Source organism: Prionailurus viverrinus, unplaced genomic scaffold, assembly GCF_022837055.1.
Source record: "Prionailurus viverrinus isolate Anna unplaced genomic scaffold, UM_Priviv_1.0 scaffold_42, whole genome shotgun sequence".
Lineage (NCBI taxonomy): Eukaryota > Metazoa > Chordata > Mammalia > Carnivora > Felidae > Prionailurus > Prionailurus viverrinus.
The window spans coordinates 3,667,533-3,681,300 of NW_025927609.1; the positions used below are offsets into that span (position 1 = coordinate 3,667,533).

Consider the following 13,768-nt stretch of genomic DNA (forward strand, 5'->3'; position numbering starts at 1 on the left):
GGCAACCACTGTTTTCCGAGGGACGTTCTTGGCTGCTAATCAGAGAGAAGACGTTTGGGCTGCCGCTAGAGGCAGTACTCACCTGTGCTTGACCCAAGTGTCAGACTCATTGGCTTGCTCCGTGTAGTTCTCGGGCAGGAAGCCCCGGCAGCCTGTCCGCTGGGAGGTCCCAATCACCCAGCCCTCGCTGGTTTCCTCCTGCTGGGTGGGGTCCACGAAGATGTAGTCGCCCGGGCTTAGTGTCAGCTCGTCCTCGTTCTGGGGTTTGTACTGAAATAGGGCCCTGAGGGTCTGGAAAAGACGCGAGCATTTTCATGGCTCAAACTTGGGCTGGGAAAGATGGCAGCATGAGAGAGATGACATCTGCCCTTTGCCCCCAGGCTCCCCGGTTGTGCTCTACGACTCCAGGGCCTGTCCAGGCTTGTGTCGGGTGACAGATAGTAGCCGATGACACACTATGGCACAGAATTCTTTGGATAGGTTTGGAAATGAATTCTGGTATTTACCTATCATCTATCTATCATCTGTCTATGTATCTATCTATGTATCTATGTATCTATCCATCCATCCATCCATCCATTTATCTTATCTATCTAATCTTTCTACGTATGTATCCATATCTACCTATCTCTCTAATCTACTTATTTATTCGTATCTATTGTCTATTCATCTATCTATCTATCTATCTATCATTTATCTTATCTACCTGTCTAATCTATCATCTATCTATCCACATCTATCAATGATCTATTCATCTATCTATCTACCTATGTCTATCATCTCTTATTACTACTTATTTCTAATATGAAAGATCTTAGAGCAGAATTAGACATTCACATCCACCTCCCTTGGCGTAAGGTTATTTATAGCCTTTCATACAACACGGAACACGGTGGATTCATCCATGCTACTTCCACGGGTCTGAAAGGAGCACTGCAAGCTTTCCATCTAAACCATCCATCTCGGGGGAGGAAGTCTTGCGTGAGGTTTCACTGAAATCGTCATTTAAGCAAATTAATAAGCAACACCATGTACTCATAAATTTTTGCAATAGTCCACTTTTTATTGCCAGAAATGGTACTGGTGTTTTTTTTCAAACTTTTTTGTGTCTGCCAGTCATACATAAAAGAATACTAGTTCTGGGGCGCCTGGGTGGCGCAGTCGGTTAAGCGTCCGACTTCAGCCAGGTCACGGTCTCGCGAGATCTCGCGTGATCTCGCGTGATCTCGCGTGAGTTCGAGCCCCGCCTCGGGCTCTGGGCTGATGGCTCGGAGCCTGGAGCCTGTTTCCGATTCTGTGTCTCCCTCTCTCTCTGCCCCTCCCCCGTTCATGCTCTGTCTCTCTCTGTCCCATAAATAAATAAAAAACGTTGAAAAAAAAATTAAAAAAAAAAAAGAATACTAGTTCTAAATTTGCACAGAAATAGGAATGACGTAAAAAAAATAGTAGAAGGGCTTCCTGTCCCTGAAATACCTCCAGAGGAGGAGGGCTCCTGGGGGTAAGTGCTCTATCTACTGGTGGGCCGCCATTGGCTCCCCTGGGGAGTGTCCAGTTCAACCGCCTGGCCAGGGCCACTCCGGCCGAGGCTCCCGGCCTGGGTTCGCTCACCTGGTAGTGCACGAAGCGCATGTCTCGGGAGTACAGCACGGCGGTCCACTGGCAGCTGTGGCCTGGGTGGATGGCTCTGGCCAGCTGCTCCAGCGTCCTCTGGTGGTGGGGGTAGAACTTGTGGGCCAGGGTCAGGTGCAGCTGCTTGGCGCAGGGCTTCACGGTGCAGTCTGCAAAACCAGGTCAACACGAGGATGGTGGGCGCTTTTACCCCCACCGTGGGCGCCGCGTGTGTGTGGGGTGGCTATGCATCCACGACGGCTACGTGCCCAGGGCTGGTATGCGAAGCCTGTCTGCCTGGTGCCTCCTGCCTCTGCCCCCGCCTTCCCCCCAGATTGTGCCATTTCACAGAGTTCAGCTTAAAAAATTTTGTAACGTCTATTCATTTTTGAGAGAGAGAGAGAGCAAGCGAGCATGAGCAGGGGAGGGGCAGAGAGAGAGGCAGACGCAGAATCCGAAGCAGGCTCCAGGCTCCGAGCTGTGAGCACAGAGACCGACGTGGGGCTTGAACCCATGAACCGTGAGATCATGACCTGAGCTGAAGTCAGACGTTCAACCGACTGAGCCCCCCAGGCACCCCCCAGAGTTCAGCTTATAGAGGACATAGCTGGGTACTGCAAATCCTATAAGGAGGAGGAAGGAGGAGGGGTGGAGATACGGGTCCGGGTGTTTGGAGCCTATCAGTTTGCAAGCCAGTGGCCCGAACCTCTGATCAAAGTGGATGTAGTCACAGCTTCTCCGTTCATTTTCCGGGGCGCACACACTACCCAGCTGCCTGGACTCGTAACCTTGAACTCTGGGCCGATGGTTTTGGTTCTGCTGCAGAATCTCGGGAAGAAAATGCCACAGGGAACCCAACTGTGTCAAGCATGACGGCTTCTCTCACTTTGGCGAAGCAGGGAGCCCTCGGAGTGGTCGGTCCCTGGTGTCTTTGGGAGGCCTCTGCCCTGGTGGGTCCTGCCCTCCTGGTCCTCATTCCAGGGCCCTGAGGTCAGCCAGGATCCGACGGCCTCTGGGCCACAAAGTAGTTTGTGTTTGGGGGAGGCAGTGACCGACGGGAACTCGGACTTTGGTGTCACGTAGGCCTGGCTTTAGAGCCACCCTCCTCTCCTGGTGGGGCAACCTTGGGAAGAGCTGCGTTTGCACAGCAGCAGCCTGAGGATGGTGAGGGCCACCTGCTGGGGTGGCGCTGAAACCCGTCTCTTGATTCACATCTCGGGGAGTCTTTTCGTAACTACTGGTTACCGGCCACCTCTCCCCCGGGCAACACATACCAACAGACAGGCCCCGTTCTCCCCTGGAACGTGGTCCGGATGTTGCACTTGCTTCCTGGGCCCAGACCTGGTGGCCCAGTGATGTCTCCCATCCGCTACATGAGACTTCAGTGGCAAACAAGAAACCGCCGAGGCGAGAAGCATAAATTGAGAGCACGTGTGGGTGGCGGGGACATTCTTTTCTTGGGTGTTTCGGCCGTGGGCGGAGGACCACCTGGCCACGTGAGTCAGTGTGGCCCGGGAAAGATCCACGCTGGTTGTCATCTGTGAACCACACGTGGCTTCTGCGAGGGCCCTTGTCTTGTCCGCTCTCCCCAGCCCCTGCCTCTGGGGGTGTGTCTCTGGGGGCAGACACAGATGCCCTGATGGGGACACACTGAAGCTGGCCGGCCCCTCCCAGCCCTTTGGGGTCAGGCCAGGGCACAGGCGTGGAGGGCAGGGTGAGAGCCGTGGGGTCGGAGCCTCCCTGGCGGAGCCCAGGGCCGGTCAGCCTGAACCCGGGTGGGGCCGAGCAAGACCGAGCTGGACTAAGGTTCTTGCTCTGACCCCCGCTTAGGGGACCCTATTGCTTTCCGGGGGCTGTGGTCACAAATGGCCACAAACTGGGGAGCTTAAAACCACACAAAGGTGCTCTCTCGCAGTCTGGAGGCCAGAAGTCTGTAGGCGTCCGCAGGGCTGCGTCCCCTCTGAAGGCTCTGGGGAGGCCCTTCCCTGCTGCGCCCAGCTCCTGGGGCTCCGGGTGGTCCCTGGCGTGTGGCCGCATCCTTGCGTCCCTGTGTCCTCCCCATGGCCTCCACCCCTGTGTCTCTGTGTTCTCTCCTCTCTCATGGGACCACCAGTCGCTGAATTTAGACCCCACCCTCCAGTCTGGCTGCCAGTCTGGCTTCATTTTAACTAATTGTGTCTGCAGAGCCCCTGTTTCCAAATAAAGCCTGTTTCTAAGGTTCAGGGTGGACAGGAATTTCAGGGGACACGATTCCCCCGCGCCAATGACCTCGAACAGGAATGTTCCCCTTCACCGGCTTCGGTCTCTTCATTTTTAAAATGGGGCCAGTGAGACCCAACTGGGGGATGCAGTGCGTAAGGGAGGTGCCCGGTGTGCCTTGAGGCGAGGGGCTGACGGGGCAGGGCAGGACGAGACCACCTTGTCCTTTTGGCCACAAGGAGACTAAAGAGCCGTCACCTGACTCTTGTTTCTATAAAGGACGCCAATCAACAAAGCCATGGGGTAAGCTGCTAATCGTCCAGCAAATAGGACCCCGGAGCCCAGAGGCCAGCCTCCAAGTGGAAATCCGGGATTCAGTGACCTCCTGGCGTGGCCAGATCAGAAGGGGCCTCGACACCTGTGGAGGGGTAGGGTGGCGTCTCTCCACCAGGGTGCCGGGAGTCACCACAACACTGTACTTCTTCTGTGTGTCAGGACCGAGGGGGAAACTCCACAGAAACAGGCTGCGTTGTTTGAAGGGCCAGAGTCCTCGCCGATTTGCAGAGAAAGAGCGACTTCTGGGGCTGATGTGACTTGATGAAGGCCCAGCGCTAACCAGAGACGAGGGAGAGACGCTCCTCTTCTGAGGTCAAGTCCAGAGTCCCTCCCGTGAACCCCAGCCGGATCCTGTCTCCAGACCAGTGCAGGGGTTGGGGAAAAAGGGAGGCTCAAAGATTCTCAAAGTGAATCTCGACGATCCTTCCCCGAGAGGCCATGGAGAAAACACTATGGTCTTCCCTAAAACATCAACAAAAACCAGCTAGGACTTGTGTTTTACACACAGCACTGACCCCGGGAGGGCATCTGCCCAAGGCGGGCATGGAGCTGGGGAGCCTCGGACGTCCCCGTGTGGGAACCAGCCTGTAATCCACCGTCATCACGTGACCACTCAAGGTCTCCTCCTGGGACAGTTTTCCAGGCAGCTGGAGCGCACCCAGTGTTCTGAAAACCCGTATCGATGCAGACAAAGGTATTCCCACTTGGAGAAAATGTGGCCTCTGCTTTCAGAGTCTGCTTTCCTTCTGAAGGACATCCTGGCTCATTAGATTTAGCTCCGGCTAAGCTGTTCAGCCCCAGAGCAAGGCCACGTTGGAGGATCTGACTGAAAAGGGAGAGGTGGCGATGGAAAAGTCCTGGGCCAGGGCGTCTGCGTCCCCTGAGCCCAGCCCAGCCGGCGGCAGCAAGGAGCAGCCCGCAGCCCGCTCCCCCCGCGGCTGGCCCGCGGCGCCTGAGGAGCAGAGCACGGCCCCGGACACAGAGCAGTCAGTCCCTGTCAACCGCGACCTTCGTGTGCAACTGGCCAGGGCTGCCTACCTGCCAAGACAGCCACTTCCATGGCGAACGTCGTGGCGAATTCCCGGATGACGTCCGCAGGGCTGTCGCTCACGAAGAAGCCCAGGTAGCTGATGGAAGAATGGAGAGCCAGAGGGACGACCAAGGGGAAGGAACCCCGGATCCTGTCCCCGGCTCTCTTTAGAGCCTCGTACAGACACTCCACTTTGTGGTCCTCGCACTAGGGGAGAAGAGACAAGGATGTGCTTTTCAGAAGGGCAGCTATTAGCTTAGTTGATTCGGATCAGGCAGCCCCGCGAGCCTATTTGTGGCCACAGTGCTGGAACATGATTCTCTCGCCCCCGCGTCTGGGGCTATGGATTTGTTCTGCACCCCGCCTCGGTTTCTTAGAGATTCCAGGTAAGATTCCTTTTGGAATGGAGTGTCCTCTAAGGGTCCAGGTTGGAAACGCCTGTCACCCTGACTTACCTCTCGTCCCTCTGTGTCATGTTGACTCAACCCACAGCTGTGCTCAGCTGTTCGGACTTCTGGAGGCTTCTCCTAGACTCGGAGGCAGCCACGGTGCATGCACGGCTCCGGGCCCCCTGCTCAGCCTGAGTGCCAGGCTGCGGGCACCGGCCGGACCCTCACCGCCCTTCCCCACTCCTGGTTCCTGGGCTCAGCGCTGCCCAAGTGCCTCCTGGGCTTGAAGACCTTCCTCCATGTGGAAGACTCACGTGGCCACGTGGGACCGCGGTGAGACCACAGTGAGACCACGGTGAGACGCAGACCCTCCCCCGCCCCCCCAAGCAGGAAGTTAGCCCAGCCCTGTGCTTCCCGGCACTGGCTCCCCCCAAATTTCCCACAGCACCTTTCATTCTTGTTCGAATCAGCTGCATTGTAGTTTTAAGATGCATTTTCACGTCCCCCCTGACCAGCGGCTCGCTAAACTCATCCCTGTGTGTTGCGTCTTTGTGGCCCTCGCGGGTCCTGGGAAAGCGCCTGACGCACGGACGGTATAACCCTGAATAAATGACTGTCTGTCCACAGCGTGTCTCTCGGTCTCAGGTCAGTAGTCTGGGGGCACCGGGTCGTGTATGAACAGAGCCGCAATGGACACCCGCCCGTGGAGGCTGGACTTTTTCCTTTCACAGCGTCAAAAGCAGAGGCTGCATTTCCCTGTCACTCTTTCGCCGGAACGGCTGCTCAGCCAGCCTGGCAGCGTAGGACGGGGCTAGGGGTTGGTGGGGCGGCTAATGCAGGAGAAGGGAGGGGAGTGTGTGTGTGTGTGTGTGTGTGTGTGTGTCTGGACGTGGACGTGGGAAGAGGACCTAAAGGCCCAGGTGGCCCCCTCGCTGGAGTGATGAAGCATGGCCCATTTGATGGTTATTTTCATCACAGTCTCTGGCTCCTTCCTTTCCCTGACGAGCTCCTAAGCACAAGCTGGAAAACAGCTTGACCGTCACAAATGCCGTTGCCGGCAAAGTAGGGTGACCCACGCGCCCCAGTGTGCCCGGGACTTTCCTGGTTTTAGCACTGAAGGTTCTGTGCCTTGGGAGCCCCACCCCTCAGCCCCTGGTAAATCGGGGTGACCGTCAAAGGCTCCCGGGGAATCTGCTGGAAACATTCCCGGCGGAGGCTCGCAGCCCCCTTCCCGTGCACGCCGTGGAGCCTGGCACGGAGCGCTCCTCGGGCCCTGGCGGGACCCCTGAAATGAGTGGGCCCCTTAGAGCTTGCCGATGGCAGAGGCGGCCGGCCAGGGCGTGTCCTCTCCAGGTTTGTCTGGTGTGAAGCCACACAGGAAGTGGCTGTCGGCCCCTCCCTCTCTCTCATGCCCTCCTGCTTCTCTGTTGAGTGGCCCAGGTCCTTCTCCCCTTTCCAGGACCCCTGTGAAGCTGCGTGTTGGGCCATATTCTAAATCAGGGCCGGTCCCCACAGAAGCAGGGAACGGTTCCGCACTTGCAAGGGCCAGCAGCGACCGTTCTTTAGTTCATCCGTCACACATTTCCGCAACACCCGCTCTGGGGCACCGTGCTGGTCTCGGGCCACAAAGGTGAGTGAGGCGTCCACCTTGTGGCGATTCAGCCTCGTGGGGGCTGCAGGGCTGCACCGGACACATGGTCACGCCACATGGACAGTGCCACGAGAGATACACGCCAAAAGATGACGGGAGCACAAAGGGCAGCAGCCCCTTCTGCCCAGGGAGCTGGGCAAGACTTAACAGAGGGAGGGGATAAGTGAGTGGGGTTTTGCGGAATGCGTTGGAGTTGACCGGATGAGGCTGAGGAGGAAAGTAAAGGGTGTCCCACACGAAGAGGACGGCTAATACTACAGTCGTGGGAAGTAGATCACGTGGCTGCCCTCAGTTGTATCCAACATCGCTTAGTTATCTCAGGGAAATGGCTTCAGCGGCCTGGTAATGAGCATTAAAGGCGTGTTGGGGCCGACTCACCGTGAAGAAGTCACAGAGCGTTATGTGCGGGAAGATCTCATGAGCTCGGTTCTTCGTGCACTGACGCTTGCTCTCTCTCCAGAACTCTTGAAGTTGTTCCAGCAGGGACCCCGTGGGGCAGAGGAACAGGGCATACTCCTGGGGGATGGGATCGTCCAGAGAAGGGTCGTTGCGATGACAACGTAGCCTGTAACAGAGAACGGCGCTGTCACCCGAAGCCAGGACGAAAGGACCCTTCCCCACGGAGGGCAGCAACTCGGAGGAACAGGCCGTGCCGAGCGCGTCCAGCACCCACGCTGCACCCCCAGCCCCTCTCGGGCGGGACTCAGCGGGCCCAGGCCGCGGAGCAGCTCAGGGGCCACCCGAGTCTCAGACCCGCGTTAGTCTGACTCCCAGGCCAGAGACCAAGAAAATGAGAGAAGGTGACGGGAGACCTCAGCACCTCTTCAAGCGATCTTTGGGACCCAGCCATCCCCCTTAGTGTTGAGAACAGTTTGCAGAAAAACTTCACATTTTAATTGTAGCAGACTTCAAATTGAGTGTAAAAGTTAAAACTGCAGGAAAAAAAATAGACGAAATTTAGGTGGCTATTACATATTTTCTTTGCATTCAGAAGCTTGCTTTAAGGACAAGGAGACATGACCTACAACCCCAAATTCAAGTTCATTCTCACTAACAACAAAAACAAGAATGGGGACAACCCCAAGGTGCTATTTTGCTCATCCGTCAAACTAACAAAATGCCTTTGAAAGGATAAAAGTTACGCCCAGTGGTGTCAAAGGGGCAGCGAATTTGCGCAAATTTGTGTGTACATGAGCAAATTGCCAGGACGCACCAAGAGCCTTAAAATACCCATTTCATCCGACGATTCTACAATTCCATTAACATTTCTACTTCCAGAAATTTCTCCAAAGCAGGAAGCAGACGGTATACCTAAAACTGCACGCATATTTTATTGTACGGTTACGGGTCCCGGTTAGGAAACATGAGATGAAGGACGAGGAGTGTATTTACCAGGTATTCATCAGGATCCACAGTTTTGACAACTTTCTAATGACTCAGAGACGTGCCCGGGATGTGAAAGTAAGTTTAGCGGGCAGTGTGCCGCCCCTCGAGGAAACACTAGTTTCGCACAGATATAGTCTCCTTAAGAGTAAAAACAAATACCAACAGGGGGCGCTCTGACCCTTTATCCTGACCCCCTTCCCCCTGCACACACGTGTCCTCTATTGTCACTTTGCTTTCTCCTCCTAGAAACCCAAGTAACAAATCCATAGATAACACTCGTGTGTGTTTTGCATAAATCACAAGCTGCTGCTTAAATTATTCTGCAGTTTACATTTTCTCCGTCGACCCCGTTTTTGTGCTTTATCCACACTGGCACGGAGGCATCTGGTTAAGTGGGTCCGAGTGACCCTTCGAAGGGCTGTGGGTGCCCGTCACACTCGCGGGTGATATTTCACTCATCCGTTCCGCTGCTGGACACTTAAACTGGTTTCTCTTTGAAAAATGTCATGGCGCTGTAATCAAGATCTTGGTCCGTGTTTTTTTAGGCCCTTTGTGTGTTTCCACGGCATGTACTTGGACGTGGAACCGGGCGGTCGGCTGCGATTGCCACCGGGACCGTGAGAGACCGCGCGTGGACGCTTGAAGCTGCCCTCTGTTTTTAACGGCATCTGAATTTGCGCTCCCCCGATTCGGTAAGGTCGGCCCACTCCTGGTTGAGCCTAGGGGACCCCACTGCCTCCCCGGGCCTCGGTGGGACTCGTGGTCTGGCTGACCTGTTGTAACCAGGGGGAAGGAACCGTGGCCCTTGAAACCGTGGGTTTCATCTGAAATTCAAATTTGGCGACTGACTTTAGAGGTAGCCTCACCCAGAAGCTTCTGGGTGTTTCCCTTTGCCTGGGAGACGGGTTGCACGTTTTGTCCTTGGCCTAGAGGTTCTGGGGGAAGAAGGAGGTCCCCGCTGAGGACACACTGGCCCCTCAGAGGCCCACTGTCCTCATTTGCCATCCTGCTCCGGGGCGGGCACCGCAGCTGGGTGAGACCCGGTTTTTAGTGTTTGATTTTCGCTGTGGTTTTCCAGAGCAGCGCGTGAGGGGACTTCCCGCCTCAGGACAGAATGATGGCATCATGGCACATTCAGGCGGGACCGGGGGTTAAAAGGACCAGAGCAGAAAGCGGAGGCCCGAGACAGTGGGCGGCCTGCACAGTCGCGTAGCCGGTTTGTGGCAGAACCTCCTGGCACCCTGAGCTCCACACCCCGCCCCCCACCACCCGGCCCCCTTAAGGTGCAAGGTGCCGATGCCTTAGGCACCATTCGGGGCCACCAGTAAATTCTCTCCCCATCCGAGGGAGCCTGAGAGAGTGGCGGCCTGTATTTTATGTCGGAAGAAATAGCTCTTCCCTATTTACTCAACAAATTGTGTGGGTTTCTTCCTTCTTTGACAGTCACATGTGGATAAACTCAGATTTTTAAGTGAAGAAAGGCTTGTTCCAAGTTCAATCTCTCTACTTTGTTTTCCTTTTTTTTAATGTGTATTTTTGAGAGACAGACAGAGAGAGTACACACGTGAGCGAGGGAGTGGGCAGAGGGGGGCAGAGAGAGGGGGCCAGAGGATCCAAAGCGGGCTCTACACTGAGAGCAGAACTCGACAAGGGCTTCGGACTCACGAACCGTGAGATCACGACCTGAGCCGCAGTTGGACGCTTCATCTACTGAGCCACCCAGGTGCCCCTGTTTTCCGTTTGAAATGCCGGCTCTTTATTCCTTTCCCTGGGTGCTGGGTGGGCAGGGTGCCTGCCCAGGGTGTATGGGGCCCTCCCACGCCCACCCCGGGGAGCTCTCGAGGCCCGAGCAGTTCAAGCCAAACACCCTGCACACCCGTGGAGGCAGCCGCACTCACCAGTCTGATGCCTCTTCCGCTGTCTTCCTTCCAGTGGCCGCCAGCGCCTTCAGCCTACAGGAGAGCAGACCGGGAGGAGCATTCAGACCTTGCCTTCCCTTTTTTGGGGGTGGGGGGCACGGGAGAGGCAGGGCTAGCACTGTGGCACATGGGACCCGGGCTGGGGGCCCCACGAGGACCTGCACTGCTTAGACTTTGAAGCCGGATGCCCTGACCAGGCCTCCGTGCGGCCTCACCGTGATTTCTGAAAACGCGGACCTGCTCACACCCCCCTGATCGTTTTCCTTCGGGGGCTCCCACCTCCAGGAAACCTTCCCCGAGCCCCCCCCCACCCCCAGCCTGCCCACATAGGGCCACCCTGCCTCGTCTATGAGCTTGTGTCTGTTTGCCTCCTCTACCGGCCTGCAGGGTCCCTGAGGCCCAGCCCTGTCCCACTCATCATTATAACCCAGGACGTACAGACACTGGGGTAACTGAACGGGGCCAACTTGGTCAGGATGGAAGGAGGCTAAGGTAACTCACTCAGGAATCCAGCCTGGAGACAGCTGGAGTTGATCAGCGGACCCACGTGACGCTGCTCAGAGCTGCTCTTTGGTGAATACCGACAAGGATGACATTGGTTTAAATCACAAGGCATTCTGAGCATGAGTCCAGCCTCGAGAACATCATAAAGGGTGGGCTTTAGAGGTGCCAAGAATAGGGCCCCACCCCTCCACCGCCTGTGTTCTCTGGCTTCGGTATCCCTGGCTGCACCCAGGGGAAGGTGCCCGGCGCGGGGCCTGGCACACGGCTCCGCTGCCCATTTCAAAGGCCCCCGGTTTATTATCAACATAAAGCGACCAAGTTCTGGTTTGGGTTAGAAAAGAAAAGGGTGAAGTTTGGGGCGCCTGGCTGGCTCCGTTGGTTAAGCGTCCGATTCCGGCTCAGGTCATGATCTTGCAGTCTGTGGGTTCAAGCCCTGTGTCGGGCTCCGTGCTGGCAGCTCGGGGCCTGGAGCCTGCTTCATATTCTGTTTCTCTCACTCTCTCTCTCTCTCTCTCTCTCTCTCTGCCCCTCCCCCGCTCATGCTCTGTCTCTCAAAAATAAGTAAACATTAAAAAAATTTTTTTAAAGAAGAAAAAGAAAAGGGTGAAACTTCAAAGTGATGGCAGCTAGTTTGCTCAGGGCTTTGTTATAACGTTTCAGGAAACCTTGGTCCCCAGTCCAAGGAGTGAATAAGTCTGAAAAATCAGTATCCCATGTGCCAACCATAGCTCATGGCTTCTGGGGACTTTGTCTCTCTCTGACAGGGTGGATCCTACGATGAACATTTTCTGTACGGGGACCTCCTCCTTGGGTAAGCAGGATCGATCAACACTGTTCCGGTAGTTTCTTAACCACCTCTTTTCACCAGCAGACACTGAAGAGATCTTGCCTACGGGTGACTGGTTCCCCCGCACCACTTAGAAATATTTCCTAGGTGGTGGTGCCCTCCACCGCTCCCTTCGGCCTAAAGTCTGAAATGCCTCCCAGGGTCGTCTCGGTCCCTGAACCACAAAGAGGCTGCCCAAGCCCCTCCAAACCCTGAGAAATGGGGGTGCCCCCGGAACACGCGGCTTCCGACTTTCACAACTTTTAGGGTCCCTCCACCAGCCAGCCAGCACAGTTTGACCAAAGGGCAAAGAGTATGTCATTTATAAAAAGCAGAGAAGGGCTGTATTTTGAGAGCGTATCTCGCTCGGCAAAGCGCACCCCTCGGGCAGGAAGTAAGTGCTCTGAGCTGCCTGCAGTTCTGTGGTGGGGGCAGAAGCTTCAGTGGGCCGGGAACGCACGTCCAGCGGCCAGCAGGACAGTACTCACGCGGTGTGTACCGGGAAGCCCATTCCCAGAAGGGGCTCCAGCAGCAAGGACGGGCCACGGACCTTGAGCTTGTTGGAGACCTTGGCGTAGAGCTGAGTGTCCCCGGCTGCCATCTCTTCCTGCCTGTGGACAGAAATGAATAGATAAAGCCAGAGATAGAGACACACGCAGGCAAGGCTGAGGGTGTGAAGAAAAACCTCAAGCCCGTTTTGATCTCTCTGACAAAAGCTAATATCCTGTTTGCATGAGATGTTGGTTTTCAGAATACTCTCTGCAGGGTGCTGGGGCGCCATGTCCACCGGCCCTGTTTCCACATGGGGTTCACGTTCCGGAGGTCCAGCCAAGCCCCCGCGCAGGATCAGCCCCTGACTCAGTTCCCCACTGGGGCCACCAGCCATGGGCCCCGGGTGACCCCAAGCCCCCTTGCCTGCAAACGAGATGTTAAACAACACGCCATCTACTGTCCCTGCGGGCTCTGACATTTTTGGTTCTTTTAATTATTCACTGACTCTGTTTTTGATTTTAGAATCTTCTGAAGTTTAATGTGGGTGCAGAGAAGTTGACAAATCCTATGTAGAAGTCAGTGACCTGGCAAGTGAGCACACATACCTAGCTCCCTCCAGGACCAGCAATAAAACGGGGCTCCTCAGCCTGGGGGATTTGGGCTCCACCCCCGGGGACCATTGGCAATGTCTGCAGGCACTTCTGAGGGTCCCAGTTGGAGGCAGGGACATTTGCTACTGGCATCTATCACGTAGAGGACAGGAACGGAGCAGGCGCACCCCACAGCAAAGAGGGACCCAGCCCAAAATATCAAGAGCATCAAGGTTGACAACATCTGCTCTGGAACACACCCAGAACCTCAGAGGCACCCCTCCCCCCTAGCACCCCTCCCCCCGACTCCTAGTTATTTCCTCCCTCCCTCCCAGAAGGTAACTGCTGTGCTCACGTGTACATTAACTTTGGCCACTTTTGAGTCTTACATAAATAGAGCCGTAGAGCGTATACCCTTTTGTGTGTGATCTCTCTTTTGCCCCAAAACTATGCGTGTGAAACGTACCCACGCGATTGCTTGTAACTATACTTCGTTCGCTGCATTGCTGTGTATTTTTCGATCCGATAAATGAAACATAACCTATTTCTCCACTTCTCTGTTGGTGTATCATTTGGGTGGCTGTCGGGTGTTTTGCTGCAGTGGACACTCTTGTGTATATGCCTTTTAGTGCCTGATTTATGTTATTCATGCTGAGTACACATCTAGGATTGGGGTTTTTAGGTCATAGGATATGTGCGTACTTCATTAGCAACTACGAAGAGGTTTTACCAAACGGTGGTTCCTATTTGCTCTCTTAGCAGTGGGTTAAGGGGCCGGTTCACCAACATCTTTCTACTGTCAGTCTTCTTAGTTGTAGCCAATCTGGGGGTGTGGAGT

General features: G+C 55.4%; 1 protein-coding gene across 5 annotated transcripts in view; it reads right to left on the reverse strand.

Annotated features, from left to right (window-relative positions):
* UBASH3A (ubiquitin associated and SH3 domain containing A) overlaps positions 1 to 12,516 on the reverse strand; it is a 40,788-nt gene extending 28,272 nt beyond the window's left edge. For 2 of the 5 annotated variants that reach the window (XM_047847052.1, XM_047847054.1), the window contains exons 1-6: positions 12,337 to 12,514; positions 10,498 to 10,551; positions 7,592 to 7,778; positions 5,182 to 5,380; positions 1,609 to 1,778; positions 83 to 291 (exon numbers count right to left, since the gene is read on the reverse strand). In XM_047847052.1, the coding sequence (XP_047703008.1) occupies positions 83 to 291; positions 1,609 to 1,778; positions 5,182 to 5,380; positions 7,592 to 7,778; positions 10,498 to 10,551; positions 12,337 to 12,449 (932 nt within the window). In that variant the 5' untranslated portion in view covers positions 12,450 to 12,514. Of the gene's footprint in view, positions 1 to 82; positions 292 to 1,608; positions 1,779 to 5,181; positions 5,381 to 7,591; positions 7,779 to 10,497; positions 10,552 to 12,336 lie in introns of all 5 variants that reach the window. The other 3 variants (XM_047847055.1, XM_047847051.1, XM_047847053.1) reach the window with 3 other exon arrangements.
* Positions 12,517 to 13,768: the final 1,252 nt, after the last annotated feature.